The following is a 19,960-nucleotide window of genomic DNA, read 5'->3' on the forward strand; positions in this document are numbered from 1 at the left end:
CTATTAATCACAGCCCAAGCTGAGGATTAAATAGCCTGCTCTAGCGGGAAGATGAGAGAACCCAGCCTGATCGAGGTGTTTAAAAGGATTGTGTTATGTCTGTCTTATATTACACAGTGAAAGCCCAAGGCAAAACTGTCTACTCAGCTAAGTACAAACAGGATGCCCAATTGCTCTCTCCAGCCCCTTCTGGTGCGCATTCACCCAGCGTGTCAACTCACTTAACATCCTCAGCAGTTATCAATAATCAGATGGAGCTGTGTTTGCATAATGTGGAAGAAAGATGATAGAAAAATTCACACAAACACAACGGACAATCTTCTGGGTAGTCCCCCACCACCCCCACACATAGACACCCCACCCATGCCACTGTACACCACAGAAACATAGACGTTCTCTTTCACACACGTGCACAAACACACCTCGAATCAGTGCCCAGTCAGACTTAATTTCCCTCTCCCTTTTTTTTTTTTGCACAACTGTCTTTGATCTTTGATGTGCCATGCATTGCATTAATTATGTATCTTGCCTCAGTACAAACGTGGCGAACACCTTCAAGTTTGTAACAGGAGCAGGCTCATCACAGAGGCCTAGAGGATGGCTGCAGGAGGCGTATGCCTACATTCCACTGCTCCAATATGCACCGCATAAGGGAAAATGCAAACCTTGCATCTGAGCTACTCCCCCCTTTCAATCTGTGCCAAAGAAAGGACATTTTTCACCCTCCTGAAACATGTTCCTGGTTCATGTGTGAATGTTGAGGGGGAGGAGGAGCACACAAGGTGGATGTGACATGAATCCACTGGCACTGCACAGATATGGCACAGAGAACAATAACAGAGGAATGATCTAGACTGCACATTGGCCTAATGCAGTGAGGGTTATGCAAATGAGTGTGCTACTGCTTGCTGTAAAGCTACAGCCTAGAGGGGATTCTGTGACTCTAACCTAAACTTTTTTTGTATCTGTGATAAATGCATATTTTGTCCTTTCTAATTTTTCCTTTTTGGAAAGCTAGAGTAGGAATTTAATACATATGACCAGATGTACAGTGGAAGGAGTTGAGGGAAGTAGTGAGAAGTCTTTCCTTGCCCTTTTTTCTTATTGGCCTTCACGATGTATAAATATAATAACTCATTGTTAAGAGTTGGAGTGTGTAGTAATACTCAGTTTCCTTTTTTTCACTGGTTAAAATTTGATTTGTTGAGTATCTAGTGGCAGGAGAAGAAATGTATGGCTTTGTTGACTTTTTCATTCACCATTTGAATGCGCAGAACATTGAAAGAAGAATGTCAAATGTCCTCTTACCAGAGTTCCAAAAAAGTGACTTAAATCTATAAAAGCACATATGAGATGGGACTTAGATTGGTTACAATTCCACCAAAATCCCAGTTCCGGTTGTGTAGCTCAATGTGCTTTTCGTGTTTTCATTTCGTGTTGCCCTCGGCAGTGAGTAAATGCGGTTGAAAAATGTGTCTGCTGAGCCAATAGCCGAGGTTCAACACGTGTGACCAGGTTAAAATAACAAGAGATAAGCGGTGGAAAAAGTAAGTAGCTGCTACTCAGCTGCTGAACTGATTCCGAAAACTTTCATATTCGGAATGGACTGCGCCGTGCGGTCTCGTCCACCCTTCTTTACACGCTGCTCATTTCAAAGTTCACGCAGCGAGCCTCCAGTTTCTCTCCGTGTCGCTGCAGCCCGGTCTACGTTTGTGGGAGTACCCCCTGCGCAGGTCCCTTTTGCAGTGCAGATCCAGTAGTTGGAGTTGTACACTGAGCGTGAGAGGGAGAGGAAAGGAGTGTGAGCGCAGCAGCAGAGTGAGCAAACAGAGGTAGAGACATTAGGTTATCTTCGGAGACCATCACACATCGATCTGTCACTTTTACCGCTTTGAGCAAATTCTGTCTTCTTCGAGAAGTCAACAGCAGCAGCAGCAGCAGCGCCCTGGTCTGGTCTATTCGAGCAGCCGCCTGTAGAAAAAAACAGAAAACTCCCAAACGCGGTGGTTTCAGCTGGCATGAGCTAACCTACGAGTTAGACATGGAAACCAAACCATTCTTGTCATTGGGTAAGTTTGTTTGTTTAATGACATTGCATCGTTTTAATATGAACGCGGTAGTTTTGTGATCGCACTTGAGTCCGTATATTAGTGTGCAACGTGTCTTCGCTCTGCGTCTCTTTGTCTTTTTCTGATATTTTTTTGCCCCCTTTTCTGTCTTTTGACAGCGCGTGGAGCGAGTTGCCAAAATGCATCTACATGTTTGGGGCTGTTGACGCGGCGGAGCGGCCGTGGCTGTACAGAATTTTACCTCCGACGCGGACTTGTAGTTTATCTTTGTGTCAAAGCAGACTTATCCTCGCGGTGTTGCGCTTATAATTCAGCCGTTTGAGCTGATGACATTTGGCTGTGATACAGATGACAACGCTCGCTGTAGAGCGCGCATTCCTCGCGTGCGCTGCTGTGAAATCAACTCTAGAAAGAAAAAAAGAAGCAAGAAAACTTTACGCTTTGACTTTGGCCGTCGACACTTTTGTAAGTTTCATGAGGGGGGAAAATGCACACCGAGGTGAAGCTTTAAACTAGCAAGCAGGTATTGATAAATTATACGCGTAACAGACACATGTACCTTTTAGAGGACGGGCAATGTATTTATTTGTTTATGTTTTTTTAAACTTATGTTACCATCCTTAAAGCAGAATATGCCTCGCTTTTGCGTTGTGGAAGTCTAGCGGTGCGTTGTGTTGAAGTGGCAGTCCTTAATAAAACATAAAGGAAAACAAAAAAACGTGACTTGGTTTACCTCGCGGCTAAATTGACTTCCGTTTGTACTTGTGGTTTAAACAGGCAGTATAAAACTTGGCTCCCGAGCTTAAAATTCTCCTAACATTGCCTGACATCTCCTAGCACACTGCTCAGGTAAACGAACTACTGGCAACCTGAGGCCAGCACACACAGGTGACACAGGTGTAGGAACCTCTGAGTATAGTTTTGTTTGTGTTTTTTAAAGGAGGTGAATTTTCCACTTAAGGTCTCCGTTTGTGAAGGGTCCTGTATGTGACAAATGTCACATTAGTCACATTAATTTTCCAGAAAGTAAAGGAGAACAGGGTATTTACACAGGAGTAATAATTTCTAGTAGCTGATGCAACATATTTTTAATAAGTGCCTGTGTTTTTGTTTAGATCTAATGTTTAAATATTTGGGTCATTTGCATTTTTCCAGCTTAAAGACACAGAACAACGTAAATCATTAATTATGACTGCTACTGTAAGTTTGTCAAAGTGAATGAAACAGACCCTTGTCCCCTGTTCCAGACGGGCACAGAGCTGTAGGCGAGCCCTTTTTATTGTGTCTGCTGCACTTTCATGGGGGCATCGTGTTACACCTTGACACATATCATCAGCTGCCTGTATGCACCAAGGAGATTCACAGGGACTTCTGAGGCACTGGGCGGCTTTCTTCAGTTACAGGCCTCGCTTGCTGACACTGTTGCCACAGCGCCCTTTATGTGGCTTCTCAGAAATACGCTAAACCGCCAGTGTGACACACACTGACAGGCTGTTATTACAGGTGCAAGTGTATTGTGTGTCCATGCTGAAAGTGATTCAAGTTTCACTTTACCTAATTGAGCACCAGAGTGGTCCGTGGAGCGTATATGGAAAACAAAGTGGTATCTGAAAGTCTGTGGTATCTGGCTGGTGTAAGGCTCGACACTTTCCCATCAGAGTTGGCCCACATCTTTCCCTTCAAGCTGCGCTACGTGCTGTATCAGCAACTTCTTCATCGCCTATAGTCTTAATCTGTGTGTCCTTAAATTGCCGTTTATTTTTGCACTTGCTCTATCAAAGGTCCACTCGAGCGCTTATTGTTAATTCAAGGACGCCGTTATCTGCAAAGTCCTTGAATTTATTGATTAAGCGCCTACCCGGGTAATTATCTGTCATACCACATTAGAAATTGTGATACTGTTTCAGATGACACACGGTACATTTTACAATTATAGATCGCTTGTTGGCTGCGATGACGACACCTCTCTTTGGCACCGTATGTCCAGTACTGGATGCTCATGCGCTGCCTAATCCCACTGTCTACCATCCTCCATTCATATCTGGCAATAAACTGTGGCGACTGAATGGATGACATTAAAAGGAGAATGTGTCCTTTTGTCCGAGAATTACTGGGCTTAGAGTCTGTCAGTGAAATAAACATTTTGGAACATGAAAGGAAAGGAGAGGTTTTTAACCATGCCGAATTCAAGTCTTTTTTCCTCTCAAAGTCATTTGCTCCATAAGTATTGAGTGTCTGTTTGGTTGATTATTTCATGGCTAATATGTCAACATCTAGGAAGTCTTTCTTAATGAAATCTCACCAGCTAAATGTTGTGCGTGCCCGGCTATTATTGGTCATATTGACTTTTGTTTATAATTAATTATATCAGTGGTCGAAAATGAGAAGATGCTGTAGAGTATGTTATTCACAGTGTAGTGCATTCAGAGGCACATTTGGACAATTGGACCAACAATTGGACAATTGTTGGTTTAAAATGGAGCACTGTAACAAAAAATAATTTCCCCCAGGGATCAATAAAGTATTCTGATTCTGATTCTGATTCTGATCTGATTAAATAAAATTGTCCTGATTACAGTAAGTCACAGACTACTGTAAGAAATGTAGAGCCATATTTATAATTAATTGTGTATTTGATGCATCAAATATATAGCATAGCATCTTTACTTATAACGCACTAAAATTAAAAAATAATATAATTAATAAGAAACGTAATAAGAGACATCAACAAGTCCTGCTGTGCTGAAAGCCAAGGTAAATAGATATGTTTTAAGACGTGATTTAAAAACAGCAAATATGTATATGATGGAAACAGATGAAATGTTTCCAAACAGAAAAAAGTCTTTAACAAAAGAATTGATTTAATAAAAACAAAACTAATTGACAAGTATATCAGTTTGTGGTTTTCACATTTACCTAACAAGTGAAAGATTCCTGGTTTGATTGTGGGAGCTGTTCACAAAGTGTGGTGACTCTTTGTGAATAAGACAGCGATAAAGTTCCCTTTTGCTAATTTTAGTCTGCCTTTCAGATCACTCAGATCAATTTTTTAAGTAATTTTTGGCCCGCTTCATTTTAGATGTTGTCTGTATAGTGAGTTGTGCTTCAAGCAGATGCAGAATTTAAAAAGAAAAAAGAAAAAAAAAGTTTGGTGATAGACGTTGCATGCAAGGTGCAGGGTGTTACTTTTTATAATGAAACTTTGTTTTATTCAGGCATGGTAGTCAAATTACTGTCTGCATGGTAGCGATGGTGTAGAACTGAAAAAAAGTTCAGTCAGACCTGTATTTCAAACAAGGCTACCTGGGCATACAGTCCCAATAAACACAAGCATATTCCTAAACTATGTTGATGTAAAATTCTAATTTCCCTTTGTAGTCATTAATGGGACTAAATTTAATATCCTTTATTTAAAGCCATGGTTGCGTGATGCTTTGATCACAGTGCACACGTTTACATTTGGGATGGACTTGACTAGCTGCATTCTTTTCCTAATTAATAGGTGTCACTGCTAACAATAATACACTACTGCATCGTTGGAATCACAATAGAGAGAGTAACAATATGAAGTACATCATTCAGACACACACACATCTTTAGGTTTTCAACAGTTTTCTACTAAAAAGTCTCATCTTTTCCAGCTGTTGCAGCAGTCTCCCTCCACTACTCATGCACCGTTGCCTTTGCGCCACCTTTTCTGCGCACGAGGGTTCAAAAATTGGGAGATATCTGGCCAGCCAAAGTGCCACCAAAGTGAGCTGTAATCACATGGTGGCAAGCACAAACTAAGCTTAACACTATTGCAAAGCGTCTGATTGCTCACTCTAGGCCTGCTGAAGAGGTGTTTGTTGTTTTTCCCGAGTTCAATGGAGCTAAACTCTTTGGTGCTTTCTGTTTGAGGGAACATAAGGTACCCCCATCATACATAGTCACAGATGTGCACAATCAATGAAGTTCATGGTGTTTGATGAAAAAGTGAGATTTGCAGTGGTAGATGAGGAGGCGGGGTGGGGGTTCTGAAGGCTACATTCCTTTTCTGGCAGTAACTCAGGAACAAAGCGAATACTGCAAGAAGCTGTGTGTCTGGAGGGTGTGTGTGTGTGTGTGTGTGTGTGTGGTAGTGGTGGTGGGAGTGGGCTGATGGAATTACACTGCCAAAAGCATTTGGCCAAGTTTGTCTTTTACGGCCGTCCAGTTTTTTGTTCCTGATGTGATGCTTTTGCTCCCCTTTTGAGGAAAAAGGGGCTGCAGCTGTCATTTTTATTGGAGGGGTTTTATTGCAAGACTTAATGGCTTAAAGTGACATCTCTCTCTCTCCAGCTCCTTTCTCTTTTTCTCCTCTCCCAGTCTCACCCACAAGGCCTCTTACTCAAGCAAATCAAAGAAAATGTGCTCACCTTCTACGTGCCCGCCCTTCACTTTCCCACCCATCACCCATGCCATCATCCAAACCTAACTATATGAGAGGAAAAAAATAGATTTATGTTCAGTTTTGAGCGCACCAAACACATGTAGACCAGAAAGTGTTTTGTTTTTTTGCTTTTTTTTTTTTTTTTTTTTTTTTAAAGGAACATCTGTGCTGATCAGTAATTATACTTCATAACTAAGAAGCCACACTGGCTTCAGATAAAACCGTGCATATTTAGTCTGTCACGCTTTTCTCTCCATCTCTGTTCTGCAGCCCACACTTGTTTATGTTCTAAACATAGTACGAATCAGAAAGTGCTTGGAGCCTTTCTAATGCACAAATCATGGAATGATTCAAAGGCTCGTTAATTATTTGTGTAAGAAGCTCCTTGCTCACAGGAGGTCTTTATTGATTGTGGCCACACTGAACTTTGCACCACAGACCTTGACCTTTGCTCCCCATATACTTGATCATTTAAAGAATTTGCCTTTGGCATTTGATCTGGCCTTTAAAAATTTTAAAGACAGTAGCGCGTAGTTTTTCTTTATTTTCTTCACCTTTCTTTTTTGAGTAACCTTTTCTTCATTTTTTTTATATTCCTATCTTTTTGATAGGATCTTAGATCGACTAAGGATGAGTCTATTTATAAAATGCTAATAGACGAGTGCCACAAATGCTCAGAGCCCAAGGTGACCTTGACCCACTGCTTACATGTTCTACTCAATCAAAGAGCAGAAAGGTCAAAAAAAAAAAAAAAAAAAAAAAAAAAAAAAAAAATATATATATATATATATATATATATATATATATATATATATATATATATATATATATAAAAAAATAAATAAAAGCGGTAGCAAAAAAGCACGTATTTTAGTGCTTGAATGGGAGAATATTTCTTATATATTATTCATGCAGCCACTAACTGCTTAATTGTTGTTGATTAAATCGACTTCATCATTTACAGCCACACTTTGTTCAGAAACTTGGTCGTTGCTGTGAGCACTTATGTGTTCTGTATTGCAATCTTGTGAGCTCGACTGGTCTCGGGGTTTATTGCAGGTCCTGAGAGTGTCTGAATGGCTTTTCTGTGGGCTGGCATTATTCAGGGTGCGTACAGCCACTCTTTTGAAGTGGAAACGGAGTCTCTGTGGGGATTTGACCAGATCACACTCATAATTCGAATTGAGAGCAAGGTCGGTTTGCCCTACTCAAGCCAAAACTCTCTTTTCTGTGTGCATCGCAAAAAAGAATAGGAAAAGGACAAGAAAGTCAATGCAGGCCGAGACAGTAACAATTAAAAGAAGGAATAACAAAAAGAGCGCTGGATGTTAGGCTTCTGTTATGAAATTAAGATGCTACGAGAAAACGGGGGGCTGTCAGAAGCTAACTACCCTGTCCTCTTCTGCGCATCCCTCAAGTTGGCATATTTGCAGTAATGAAAACAACTGTCGACTCTGCTTCTGCGATTGCAGTAATGCATGAAAATAACTTGTCTGTTTAGCGGTTATGATGTGTTTATTAATTATGCTATGAGCACACATGCTTTGATGAGTATTCGCTCGGGAGTGAGGACGAAAGGAGAGAATCCTAGATGTGCTGTGCTCCTCCGTGTCATTATACTTCCTCGTGCCCACTTGCTATTCCTCAAGCCACTAGTAATTGGCCCCAATGAGAACAACAGAATTTTTATTTATTTTTTAACAAATTGCTTAATTTGTTGAGTTTCATTTATACCTTTTTTTTCCTACAGATCTTTGGATGGGTGTATTACCATTCATTTGTTAATTGATCAATAACCAAATGTATTTGCGCAGTCTTTTTCAAACATGTCCCACATGCGTCCGTATGTATAATATGTACATGTGCACACAGGCTGCCACAGCAGAAACGGAGTAAGATGATTAAGATTGTCTCATGCTGCTCCGTCGCAGTTTCTTTTGGAGGTCACGAGCAGTGAAAGGTGTCCCAGCGTGTCCCACGCTCTCCTTTCTCCTCTCTCCTCACCAACACCATCACCAACTCTGTTACCGTGTCTGTCACCTTGCCAGATACCATGGGGGTGGACTTTCATGCACTGCTGGGCGCAAGGCCACGAAAAGAGCATGCGAAACTCCCTGGTTATGTTCTGTATGTGCAAGTATGACTCTGTGTCAGTGGGCGGATGTTTGGGTGCAAGACAAGGCAGCAGTTTTGAGAGCAAAGAGTGAGAGTTATGTCCATTCTCACCTGTGCACCATCAAATGCGTATCTTGACTGACATCGGCCTCCTCCGCTATCTACTTTCTTGTGCTTGGGATCGCCTTGTTTGGCTTGTTTATTTTAAGCCTAATGTTCAAATGCTGTATTTGCATATGTTATATGCATAGGTGATGGTTTTAAGTTTGTTTTTTATTACCGGTATTTGTCATTTTTATTTCTTAAGTTTTTTTACTTTTAAGTTTACTACACTCTGTTCAATGCTGGTTTTGTCAGCATCACTAGAAATGACAGGAATAGCTGGGATTTTTGCTGAAATCTGATTTTTTTACAGAGTGAAGACATAAATGTATGTATCAACTGGTGCTCTCTGAGACTCTTAAGCTGTAGTCTTAAAAATGAAACTGGCGGTATAACCATTACTTTCAGGCAGTTTATTTCACAAAATACTTAAAAATATGAGTAACACAACATTTCATGAAGCTACCAGCTGACTCCACACTACTGTCCTCTGAACCTTGTGCTACTGACTGAAACAACCCCAGACACATTATTCTACATTATGTCTTGTTAAAAAATATAGTGTGCATGTGCATTTATGATGCATCAGTGTTATATTTGAATTAAATATAGAATATAGATAGATATTGGTCTGATCCTGATTTCCAAAAGTAGAAAGTTTGGGCCTACAAAGCTGCACATCAGCAGTAGGTGCAGGTGAGCTAGTACAGCATGGAGGGTGACGACAACAAAAGGCTGAAAACAGTTTGGAAATATTTCATGGCGGCATTTCTTTTTATGCTGGCAGATTGAGGTTAACTGAGTTGACACGACTGAAAACCTCAGACGATGACACTTTCCTCGCCGGGCTTCTCTCTCTATCTCACTCTCTTTAAAATGGGAGTAACACTTTTTTTTTACACTTAAGATTACATAATGAGTTTTTGTCAACTTGTTTAATGTTATTTCACTTCCTCTGTGTTTTATCAGCTTCACTCCACACACGGCTCATGTGTTGGAGAAACAGTGATAGTAGTGAAAAGAGAAAGGTGCAGTTGTAAATAACAGTCGTAGTCACTGCAGTAATGTGACTCCCACTGAATAAATATCAATTCACAAATGTATATGTTTGGATATAATTTATATGTATATATTCACACATAAAAGAATGATCCCCAGATTCTAATTTGAATCACAAACTTTGTCCCTCAGTTTTTGTACTATTCCCAGCCAGGTACTACTGCCGTGAAATGAAACGAGCCAAGCTGGACTCACAGTGTCAAATCTGAGACAAGCTCAAACTCAAACTTCAAATTTAGACAGAGAATCTGTATGTGCTTACTTTGAACACACGGAGAAGCTTTTGAACCTGGAAAATTAACTTGTATGCGAATAGTCACAATATAAAATAGGCCCATACAGAATAAGGCATAGTGGCCCATGGGTGCAAACACGGGTACCTTATAATAACCAGTGACTCACTTCTCTAACATTGTGTTTCTGCCGTCTACACATTTTCAGGGGACCTCATAGATTTAATGTTATCCCAGTGTTAATCAGAAAAAATGGTATTATCAAGTATTGTAATATTCCCAAAATAAAAGAAAAGTTCTGAAGCTTATTTTCTTCCTCGTCTAGAAAACTCGTTAACTCCTCATAAGCCCTTTTTATTTTAACAGTTCTTCACCTTAGGAGCTCAAGCATCTTTTCAATCAACTTTTATTAGGATTTATCCTAAATTTTAGGGGGAATTGATGGAACATTGTATTATTTTTTTGGATTTGCATCATTAGCACTAATCGAAGCACTATGATGCCACATTGTACAATCATATTACGAGACCTACTCATTAATAATTTGTGCTATTGTATCAGAACAAACGCTTCTGCTTACTTGACAAATATGACATTATGGGTTTTATTGGTCATTTGTTTGGGAAATTAGCAGTGGTCACTGGAAAAAATGAATGTCCTCATATCAGCTAAATGACTGTGCTTGCTGTTCACAACTGCCTCAATTGCAGAAAATGATTATATTGTTGATAGTGGCAGTTTTACAGTAGCCATGAGCAAGACTGTTCTTTTTTCCCTGTATTGATTATTATACATTAATAATATATATACATTTGCTCCCAGTTGCCACGCACTCCAAATGTCCACATTTGCATTAACTGCCATCCTGTTCAGTTTCTCTAAATATGAAGATTACAGCACTCTATTTTCTTTGTGTTATTGTACAATATAAAGAGCCTTGATGCAAATGTTGTTGTTGTTTGGTGTTCTATAAATACATAAAAACAAATTTTTTGAAATATAATATAGAAATATGTAAAAATCAAATTCCATTGAATTGAATAAATCTTAAAAAATAAAAGTGATTTTATATTGCCAGTCTTGTGATGCTAGTTACTTACAGAAATCTGTAGTTTATTATTTTTGTCTTTTTGTTTTTCTTTTCCTTGGAGTCTTTCCTGCTTGAATTGAGGATAGTTGAAGCTGCTGTCCAGCTAGAGTAGTTCCTCATCCTATAACTGTGAGCTCTCAAAATACCAGGCATTAGGAAGTTTTGTTCGACTTTCATGCCCACCTTAGAATAAAAGAACTGGATTTGGGCACAACTTCTGCAGAGGCCCTTTAAATCTGCCTGGAAGATTAAAGGCTGTGACTGCAATTATGATAAACAGTAGATCTATTACAGGAACTACCTTCCAGTCTGTGTTACCGATGAGTTTGAAGATATGGAGGGATATTAGCATACGGAAGAAGATTGACAAAGGTCAGCTCAGATTTAGACTCGCAGCCTAAATATGTCTAACAAGTCGGAGCTTTCGCACTATTGCCACAGATCAGATTTTCATGCATGAAAGATACAAGTGCAGAATGATAACATGTGAGATAACAGGGCCCCTCTGTAGGCTTTTTCGTCCGCCTGCAGTAGTGAAAGACCGATTAACTGTTTGTTGACGCCTACAGGTCTAGCATGTTCATACATCCGCCCAGACTGTGGCCTCCTGGCTTAACAACACGCACCTGTGTGCTTGTGCACATGTAGACATGAACATGTGCGGATAGTCTGGAGGGTTTTGTCACCTGTGGTTACAGACCATGCTACAGCCGTCTGGTTTTAGGAATGTACTCAATGGTGCAAAGGTGGAAGGCTCTTAATAGCGCAGGGGGAGGAAGGGCTGTCTATCTAGAAAGGATTATAAAACACACACATGCACACACACACAAAGGGCAGTGCCAATATCACATAAAGACAGATGAATTTAGTGTGCTAATTATTCCACTTTTGAAAAGCACCGCATGCTTTCAAATATAACATTTTTCTACAAGTGACATTTCATCAGGAGCATTTAGGTGGCTGTTCACTCCCTTCAGCCTCAATATTCAGTGTATTTATTATAATCTATTTTAGTATTTTACTGTCCCATTTGGGAAATTTGCTTTGCAGACAGGCCTCGCAATAAAACCACACCGTAGAACCATTTAATACAAAACAATAAGGCCGCATATAACTAGACAGCCATGAAACGCATAGTAAATTGCTCTAATATAAACCCATCTTGACCACAGTGAGTCCACAATGCTGGGTGCACTTATTTCTTTTTTTAACTGAGCAAGGCTACTTAGCTACTCTAAAGTAGAATGAATGAATGCAGAAAGTGCATCAAGTGAATACCGAGTTAAATGCTTATTTAAAACCCCCTCATTGTGCAACCAAGGAAAACATTCAGGATAATGTAAATGGATTATATACATGGCTTTACATCTCTGCCTGAGTAAGGGAAGTAAGATTTTTTTTTTTCCTCTTTCACTCTCCCACATAATCTAGAATATTGTTTGTGCTATTTAGGGGAAGAGTGTTGAAAAACCAGGTTTACTAGACAGACAGACAGGCAAGCGTGCAGGTGCCGGCCGTGTCTTTGTCGTCAGCATTCTGCATACCAAAGTGCTGACAGTTGCCTGCATGAACGGCTCTGACAAGTTCAACTATCATTTGGGATGCGTTCTTCTGTTTTTAGCCCAGAACTGGACGATTGAGTTGTTGTTATTGGCAGTGTTCAGCTGTTTAGATGTGTCTGTGTGCGCAAGCATGCACTTGGTCTTCAGCTTTCATATCAGATATTTTTCACTATATACATTGACTCATGTCAGTTTTTCATGACGAGCTGAAGGTGTTATTCTCGCCACGTTATAAAAAATATATTTGAGGATCCTAAAGCGGTTTCTGCCTGTGGTTGAGCATGCACATTTCATTGTGTACAAGTCTACGCATGTTGGCTTTTGTATGCCGTCGGGATGATTAACTGATGCTACAGCGTGTATGTACTGCGGGTGGAGTCCCCAACGCTGATTCATGAAGTGGTATATGTGGAGCAGATGGGAATCAGTGTGCTGTCTGGGAGAAGTAAGGTCAGGGGTTGTGGCTGGGTCACACTCTGTGGGAGAGGAGCATGCTCAGCAGAGATGACAGTGATTGTATGTAAGTGAGGGGAAGGGAGAGGTGATGGTAAGGGTGAAAATGAAAAAAGAAAAACAGATCAGTGTGAAGTCAGGGAAGAGAAAGCAGGAAGCATGTTGCCTTTATTTTGGTCCTGCTTCACTCAGTGCATGACTTTTTTCCTCATCAGCGCAGCTATTGTTAGTAACAGAGTTAATTGTTAATTGATCCAAAGAGTGATTAAAAAGAGACAGCTAATCTCCGTCTCTGTGGCACACACACACACACACACTCACACACACACACACACTCACACACATATGGACTGTAGAGAATGAGAATGGATGTTTATTGCAGGATCTAGTGGATGCTAAGGTGCCGTGGGGGCTATTAAAGCCCTCACTTAAAAGGGACTATCAGGGAACAAAGATGTGTGCTGCTTGGAGGAGGAAGGGGTAGAGGGGCTGGAAAAAAAAGAGAGAGAGAGAGAGAGAGAGAGGCCAGGCAAAGAAAGCAAAGTCCTTGGAAGAGTGAGCAGAAGGAGGGAATAAACAGAGTGAGCACATCTGGATTGCCTCAGCAGCATATTTGTGCAACATCTGGAAAAATTCCCTGGAATTTAAGGCTCCCCTCCTTTCATTTAATTTTTTTCTGCTTTTAACTTCTTCTGTGTCCTTTTTTTTTTTCTCTTCCTCTTTTTTGCATCTTCAAAGTCTCTTACCTTCTTGCAGCATGCATGTAAATACTCCCAAAGTAATGCATGTAGAGCCCTTGTAGACTTTATAGCTGCCCAAATTGGGCCCATGTGACCAACTCCCCTTTGTGCTGAGCTGGGCTAATTAAGTGGCAGAGAAGTGAGAGGGCACCCGGCTGTGGATCCAGACTCAGGCCAGACCTGCGCCAAACACAGCTCCTCATAAAACTGAGGAAAAAGGAAAAGCATTCCTCCACTTTTTTTAAACTTTTACTCGTAGTGCTTAAAAAAATACCATATATATGTATATAAATAAAAGAACTAGCGCACTTTTCTGATATAGCTGTGAAAGGGCCACTGTGTGTGATTACAGAAACACAAACGGGCTTTTGTTATTTTTAAAACATTTTCTCTTTCTTTTTTCTTTTCTTTATGTGGTTTGTTGTCATTGAATAAAAAATACGAAGAATGATTTCACAAGCCTTCCTTTCAGATGTAGTATCCCAAGTCGGCCCGAAAGACCTTAGTATTTAATCAACGCCTCAACTTGCTTTATATCACTTAGTTTTCACAAAGTCTGCAGTGCTCTGTTCAGCTAAGAGGCCCTTACAGTACATTACAGATGCACAACCAGGCTTTTGTCTGTCTCCTCGGTGAGATCACAAGAGCGGTTCTCTCCCCTCTCATCACTGGTGAAGCAAGCCTGTGTTCATTAGTGATTAAGATTCAGATGGGCTCTAAGCACCTTCTGTCTTACCTGAGCAAGGCTCCTCATGGGTCGGCAGCGCTGACAGGAAGGTAGCTCTCTTAGAGTGCAGAGGAGAGCACAGAGGTACATGCTAATGTGGCAACTGTGCTGATCAAAAGGGATGCATCGTTGGGCTCCTTCTGATGGGCTTACTTATGCGGGGCCCCCTTGAGAGCTACAGTATGTACAGGCAGGAACAGAGCAGTGATCAGTGAAAGAAAGAAAGGAGGATAGAGGAAGAGAGATGGTGAGTGGAGGGGAAGAAAGAGATACTTATAAAGAGGGGGGATAAATGACAGGCATTTCATCCTTCATCAGGAAAGATGAAGGGAGAAATATAGGGAATACAGAGCAGTTAGCCTCCAATCAGTAAGGTAATGAATCAACATAGTCTTTGACTGAACATTTCTCAGTTTTAGGCCTTGGAAATATCATAATTATTTGTTACAGCTATTACAATCATCTCGCTCAGCCTGTTTTTATGTTGATCTAATTTCCTTTATTATCTGGTGTCTGACAGCAAATACGCTGTCAGTCATTTGTGTTTCTGTGAGGATTGTGATTTTGTGTTCTTTTTTCTCCTCGACGTTACTCTGCAGCTGAGCTACATCTTTCTGCCTGGCTGAGCTGACAAGTTGCACGTCCTTCTAGGAATGCTGATGTTGATGATACTAGTGTGTGTGTGTGTGTGTGTGTGTGATGTTAGCTTACAGTGCATTCTAATACTTATTTTAAATATTGATATCATTTCATAGTGGAGGAACATGTAAAAAAAAGGAAAAAATAGAAATGTAGTGAGTTTAGTTAGAGGGTTGTGCTTTCTTTAAAATTTGAATCTAATGGCCGGAGGGACCGAGGATTATTGGATATACACACTACCTTGACATCAAGCTACACTAGAAAACATTGTCCACGTGCCTTAAGGCCATTGTATTTACACACATCTCTGTGTGGTCCTGCAGAATGACCTTGTTTTGGCTTGTCCACTTGCCCATCCTTTGATCCAAATTAACTTTGCTCCTTTGGACCCCAGTTTTTGAAAGGGGGCACCACTGCTCAGCGCTAAACAAATATGACGGTCTGTCTCTCTTGGTCAGTAATTGTTATTTGAGATAAGAGTTTTTACCCTGGAAGGCAGATTTAGTATTTTTGGAGCAGTCTTGCGCTTCACTGGCTCATCATATCTTGTGCTTTCTGCAGGTAGACATGCGAGTGAGGTCATCCATGGCATTTAGGTAGCTTCCGAAAGGTGCCTCTCACCTATTAACCTGGAGCTCCCCACGCTATCAAAAAAGGGCTTTGTTCTTATTGATGTCGTTTTTTGTGCACCTTAGGGCCAGTGCTTAAACACACATACAAAACACGCACACGGTAAAACTGCAAATAATTTTTTTAAGGTTAACCAGAGAGTTTTACTTTTACATCATAAATGACTCTAATATATACACCAAGTCAAATGATTGTTTAGATTTGGGGTAAGTAATTAGTTATAAACCTTAAATTCCAAGGCTGTACACGCTGTGAGGTGCAGAGCTGTGGAAACATAAACAACGTCAAAATAAAATATTAGATTATATCTTGCAGTCTTATTTAAAAAAAATTCAAGCAAAAAAACAAACTCTGATTTTCTATTCTAGTATCCCTGTTACAACTAGTGAGTTTTTGTGTAAGAGGCTTAAGCAAAGCTAAATTCCTCATTAATTTGTTGGAAATTATCAAAATCTAAAAATAGATAATTACACTTTGTACCATTTCACTTTATTTAGAAAGAGAATTTAAATGGGCTGGCACTTATGAAGCACTTTTCTACTCAATTTGAAGTTCTAACATTCACACTCTCTGATGGATCAAACCACCAACCTTCTGAAACGTCTTTCTCTGTCTCCTGAGCCTCTGCTTCCCCAAATATTTGTGTCAGATATGTCACAGATGAATCATTTATTTGCTGTTGTTGTAGGTCTGATAGAAAATGCACAGCGCTGGGCCTCTGACCTCAAAACCTGAGGGTCAAACCGATCAGAGCCAAAGGGGCACATGTTGTTCTGGATACTGGTGTTACATTACATCACATTGATTGGCTTTCATTTGCTGGAGAATCTCCTGTTAGACAGGAAGTGACAGATTTCAGTCCATTGACCAGCTTTTTTCTCTCTCTCTCACACCCACCCACACGTATACATACACACACACACACTTATGTTTCCGCTGTGTATCTCCTCTTCTCAACCGACCACAGAGTCACAGTGAATGAATGATTGGTATTCCACATACTGGGCTTCAGGGGATTGACTGAGCTTATGGCCAGCTTAGCCTGCAGTTCTGTGCTTGATTGGCAGCTGCAGTTTCCTCAGTGGAGTAGGGTGGATGGATGGTGGTGGAAATGATGGGTTGATGGGGTACTAGTGACATTTTGCATCTTGCGACATGCCATCCTGCATTACTCTATAAATGTCTCACTCATACTATTGCATTCAGACAAGCTCCGAGTAATGATGATGCCAGATCACTATTGAAAAGCTTAATTTGGAGGCTGTTTTGGTCAGTGAAAATTTCACCAATTTTTATTTCCACTGTTAACTTCTTAACCTTCTTAAATATTATGATTATGACTAGTTTTGACATTTTCTTTTATTACTTTTTTGTGGCATCTGCAATTGGTTTGCTAGTGGGCAATCACTTTGCTCTTATTTTGAAAGTTAAATTACCTCGACCCAGCCAGCCCCTACCTGCAGCCGGACCGGGTTCCTGTTGTGCCGACCTGCGGTGGGTAGGGATGGGTATCGTTTAGGTTTTATCCGATACCGGTGCCAAATCGGTACTTTTGAAACAGTGCCGGTGCTTAAACGGTGCTCAAACCGGTGCTTAAAGAATGGAGAACACAAAATTGGTCCAAAAACCTCTCATGTTCAGCTGGTTCACCAGGCCATCAGACTGCTGAACACGTCATAGACACCTCAGCTTCACTACTGGAACTTTAACATTATGCACTCCATACTGTACAGTAATGCCACTGTTTTGCACATGTCTCACTCTGTATATTTTATATATTTTATTTATTGTTTACTCTATTTAATTTGTAAAATATGTGTACACACACACACACACACACACACGTAGGAAAATATTTACTATACACATCCAGAAATGCATATACTATTATATATTGTACATATATTTATTAGTTTCAGATGTAGCCATTCTTGTATTTTGCTTGTTTACATTATTGTATTTTGCACAACTCTGTTGCTTGTGAAGCTCGCACACAAGAATTTCACTCACATGTACTGTACCAATGTACCTGCACATGTGATGTGACAATAAAAGTGATTTGATTTGATTTGATTTGGTTTTTGTAAAAAGATAACAATGTTAGCCTTTTCTGCAGCTATAGGGCATATATGGTATCACTCTTGGGTGGAAGCAGTGCATAAACAATGGAAAAAACACAAACTTTGTCCAAAAACCGCTCATGTTCAGCTGTTTCCCTCTTTTTCTTTGGTCATTTTAGCCTTTTTGGCCAGGGTGAAGGGAGTATCTGCCATCAAACAAGAAGACAGCCGCATGTAGCTATGATGATGTTTGCTAGTTCACCTTACATGCATTAATTTAATAACGTGGTTAGCCTACTCAACGTAAATTACTCACGCAGAGAAGAACGGCTGCTGCTGCCATCATCATCCGTCATCATTTCTGCTACACTGGCAGGGCTAGGGGCCAGGACTCTCCTCTTCGTGTTTTTGGGTATGTTGCTAACTCCGGGTCCGATAACAGGCACCACACCGCAGTAGATGCGCTCGGTGTGAGGTCTCGCAGCAAGCTATCAAATACAGTGCATTTCTTGGTTTTTGGGGAAAAAAAAACGCTATGCGTCGCCAGGTGTTTCATCGGATTTGAGGAGTTACCTCCTTTGACAGTATCAGCTTAAAGCACTTGTTGCTGCTGAGTTTGCATCTTTTGCTGTGAAGTGCAGCCAGACTTTTGACCGCTTCGCCTTGGGCATTTTTAATCTGTAGCTCTGCATAAAAGAACGTACGTACCTGGCCCCGCCTACTATCCTCGGAAACGTAAAATGATTGGCTAGAAGTGTATCACAGCTCAGGAAAAAAAAGCACCGAAATAAAGCACCGAAATGTGCGCTGCTTTTCGGTCTGGTTACTACCGTTTATGTCAGAACCGGTGCCATCATGGCACCGGACACCGGTACCCATCCCTAGCGGTGGGTGTGCCTCCTTCTGCACACACATACATGCAGGCACCACTAGAACGGACCATGCTGTTTATGTGGTGTGTTTTGCATTTAGCCTTTCGATAATATGAGTATGAATCAATATATTCCTCAAGACCTCGTGTTCAAGCTTGCTGGCACACTTTTGCTGTCACACTGTAAGTGGTTAAAATACGTGACATCTTTGTTTTTGTAACATTTCACTGTCCTTTGCATTTACCCAGGATAATGGGCAGTGTATGTTACAGCCATTAGCCTGTCACAATGGAACCATCTCCTGCTGGAACCGTGTCCCCTCCTGTTATGATCATTTTCATGCTATCGCAGGCTTTCGCTTTGTTTCCTGTCTCAGAGGGAACGGCTCGCTCAAGTCTTTAATGCTCTGTTTTTGTGCTCATTGAAAAGCCTCGCTTCCAACCAGCATACAGAGTAGCTACACACTTGCTATGCTGAGCCTCATTCCCCCATGGAAGAGAAATAATTTATAAAATGAAATCTACATTTGTTGTGTAAATGACCACATGCTGTAGGATATTTAATCCTGCCTGTAGTCAATCCCAGTCATGTGACTTGACCTAGTTCTCTATGCCTCCCACTGGCTGTCTCTCCCCTTTTTCTCTCTTTCTCACTTTCCTTTTCTCCATTGACTTGCTCTCCCATTGTTTTTTCACTGTCTGTTTTTCACTTGTTTTTGCCTCTTCTTTCTCATTTTATCTCCCAACTCGTGGTCCATCCACGTGTTGGCAACTGCTCCTTTACATGACTGATCCAGTGACTTGTCTTTTCCTTATGATGTGTTAATATCTTGTAACAATGTAGCTGACAACTTTGTCCTTGATTATGGACTTAAAACAAACCAACTTCAAAAAATGAGACATTTCTCATATAAAAGATGTGACGCCAACTTAGAGTTATTACTGAATTTATGACTTGTCCTTGACAGCCTACTAGAGTTTTTACCAACAGTTTTTTTTTCTTTTTCATTTAACTTTGACACTACAGGTGTGTTGGAAACACACTTTTCTCCATGTTTTCTCCTTTTTCTCTGTAAAAGCTAAGTTGAACTGTACACTTCCATCTGCCCTTAAACAGTATCAATAAGCTTGTTCTCCATTTGATTGTCATGCACGTGCATGCAAATTGAGGTTTGTTTTCTTATTCATTTGTAGACATT

The 19,960-nt window shown here is 40.6% G+C and overlaps 1 protein-coding gene across 12 annotated transcripts in view; it reads left to right on the forward strand.

Moving 5' to 3' along the window:
- rxraa (retinoid X receptor, alpha a) overlaps positions 1-19,960 on the forward strand; it is a 223,862-nt gene that overhangs the window by 107,702 nt on the left and 96,200 nt on the right. The window contains exons 1-3 of one of the 12 annotated variants that reach the window (XM_082538872.1): positions 1,417-1,832; positions 1,920-2,069; positions 2,228-2,534. The exons of 6 other annotated variants lie outside the window; for them this stretch is intronic. In XM_082538872.1, coding sequence (XP_082394998.1) covers positions 2,396-2,534 — 139 coding nt within the window. In that variant the 5' untranslated portion in view covers positions 1,417-1,832; positions 1,920-2,069; positions 2,228-2,395. Of the gene's footprint in view, positions 1-1,416; positions 2,070-2,227; positions 2,535-19,960 lie in introns of those variants that run through there. 5 more of the 12 variants (XM_082538871.1, XM_082538866.1, XM_082538874.1 and 2 more) reach the window with 5 other exon arrangements.

Source organism: Aulonocara stuartgranti, assembly GCF_965226115.1.
Source record: "Aulonocara stuartgranti genome assembly, chromosome: 7".
Classification (NCBI taxonomy): domain Eukaryota; kingdom Metazoa; phylum Chordata; class Actinopteri; order Cichliformes; family Cichlidae; genus Aulonocara; species Aulonocara stuartgranti.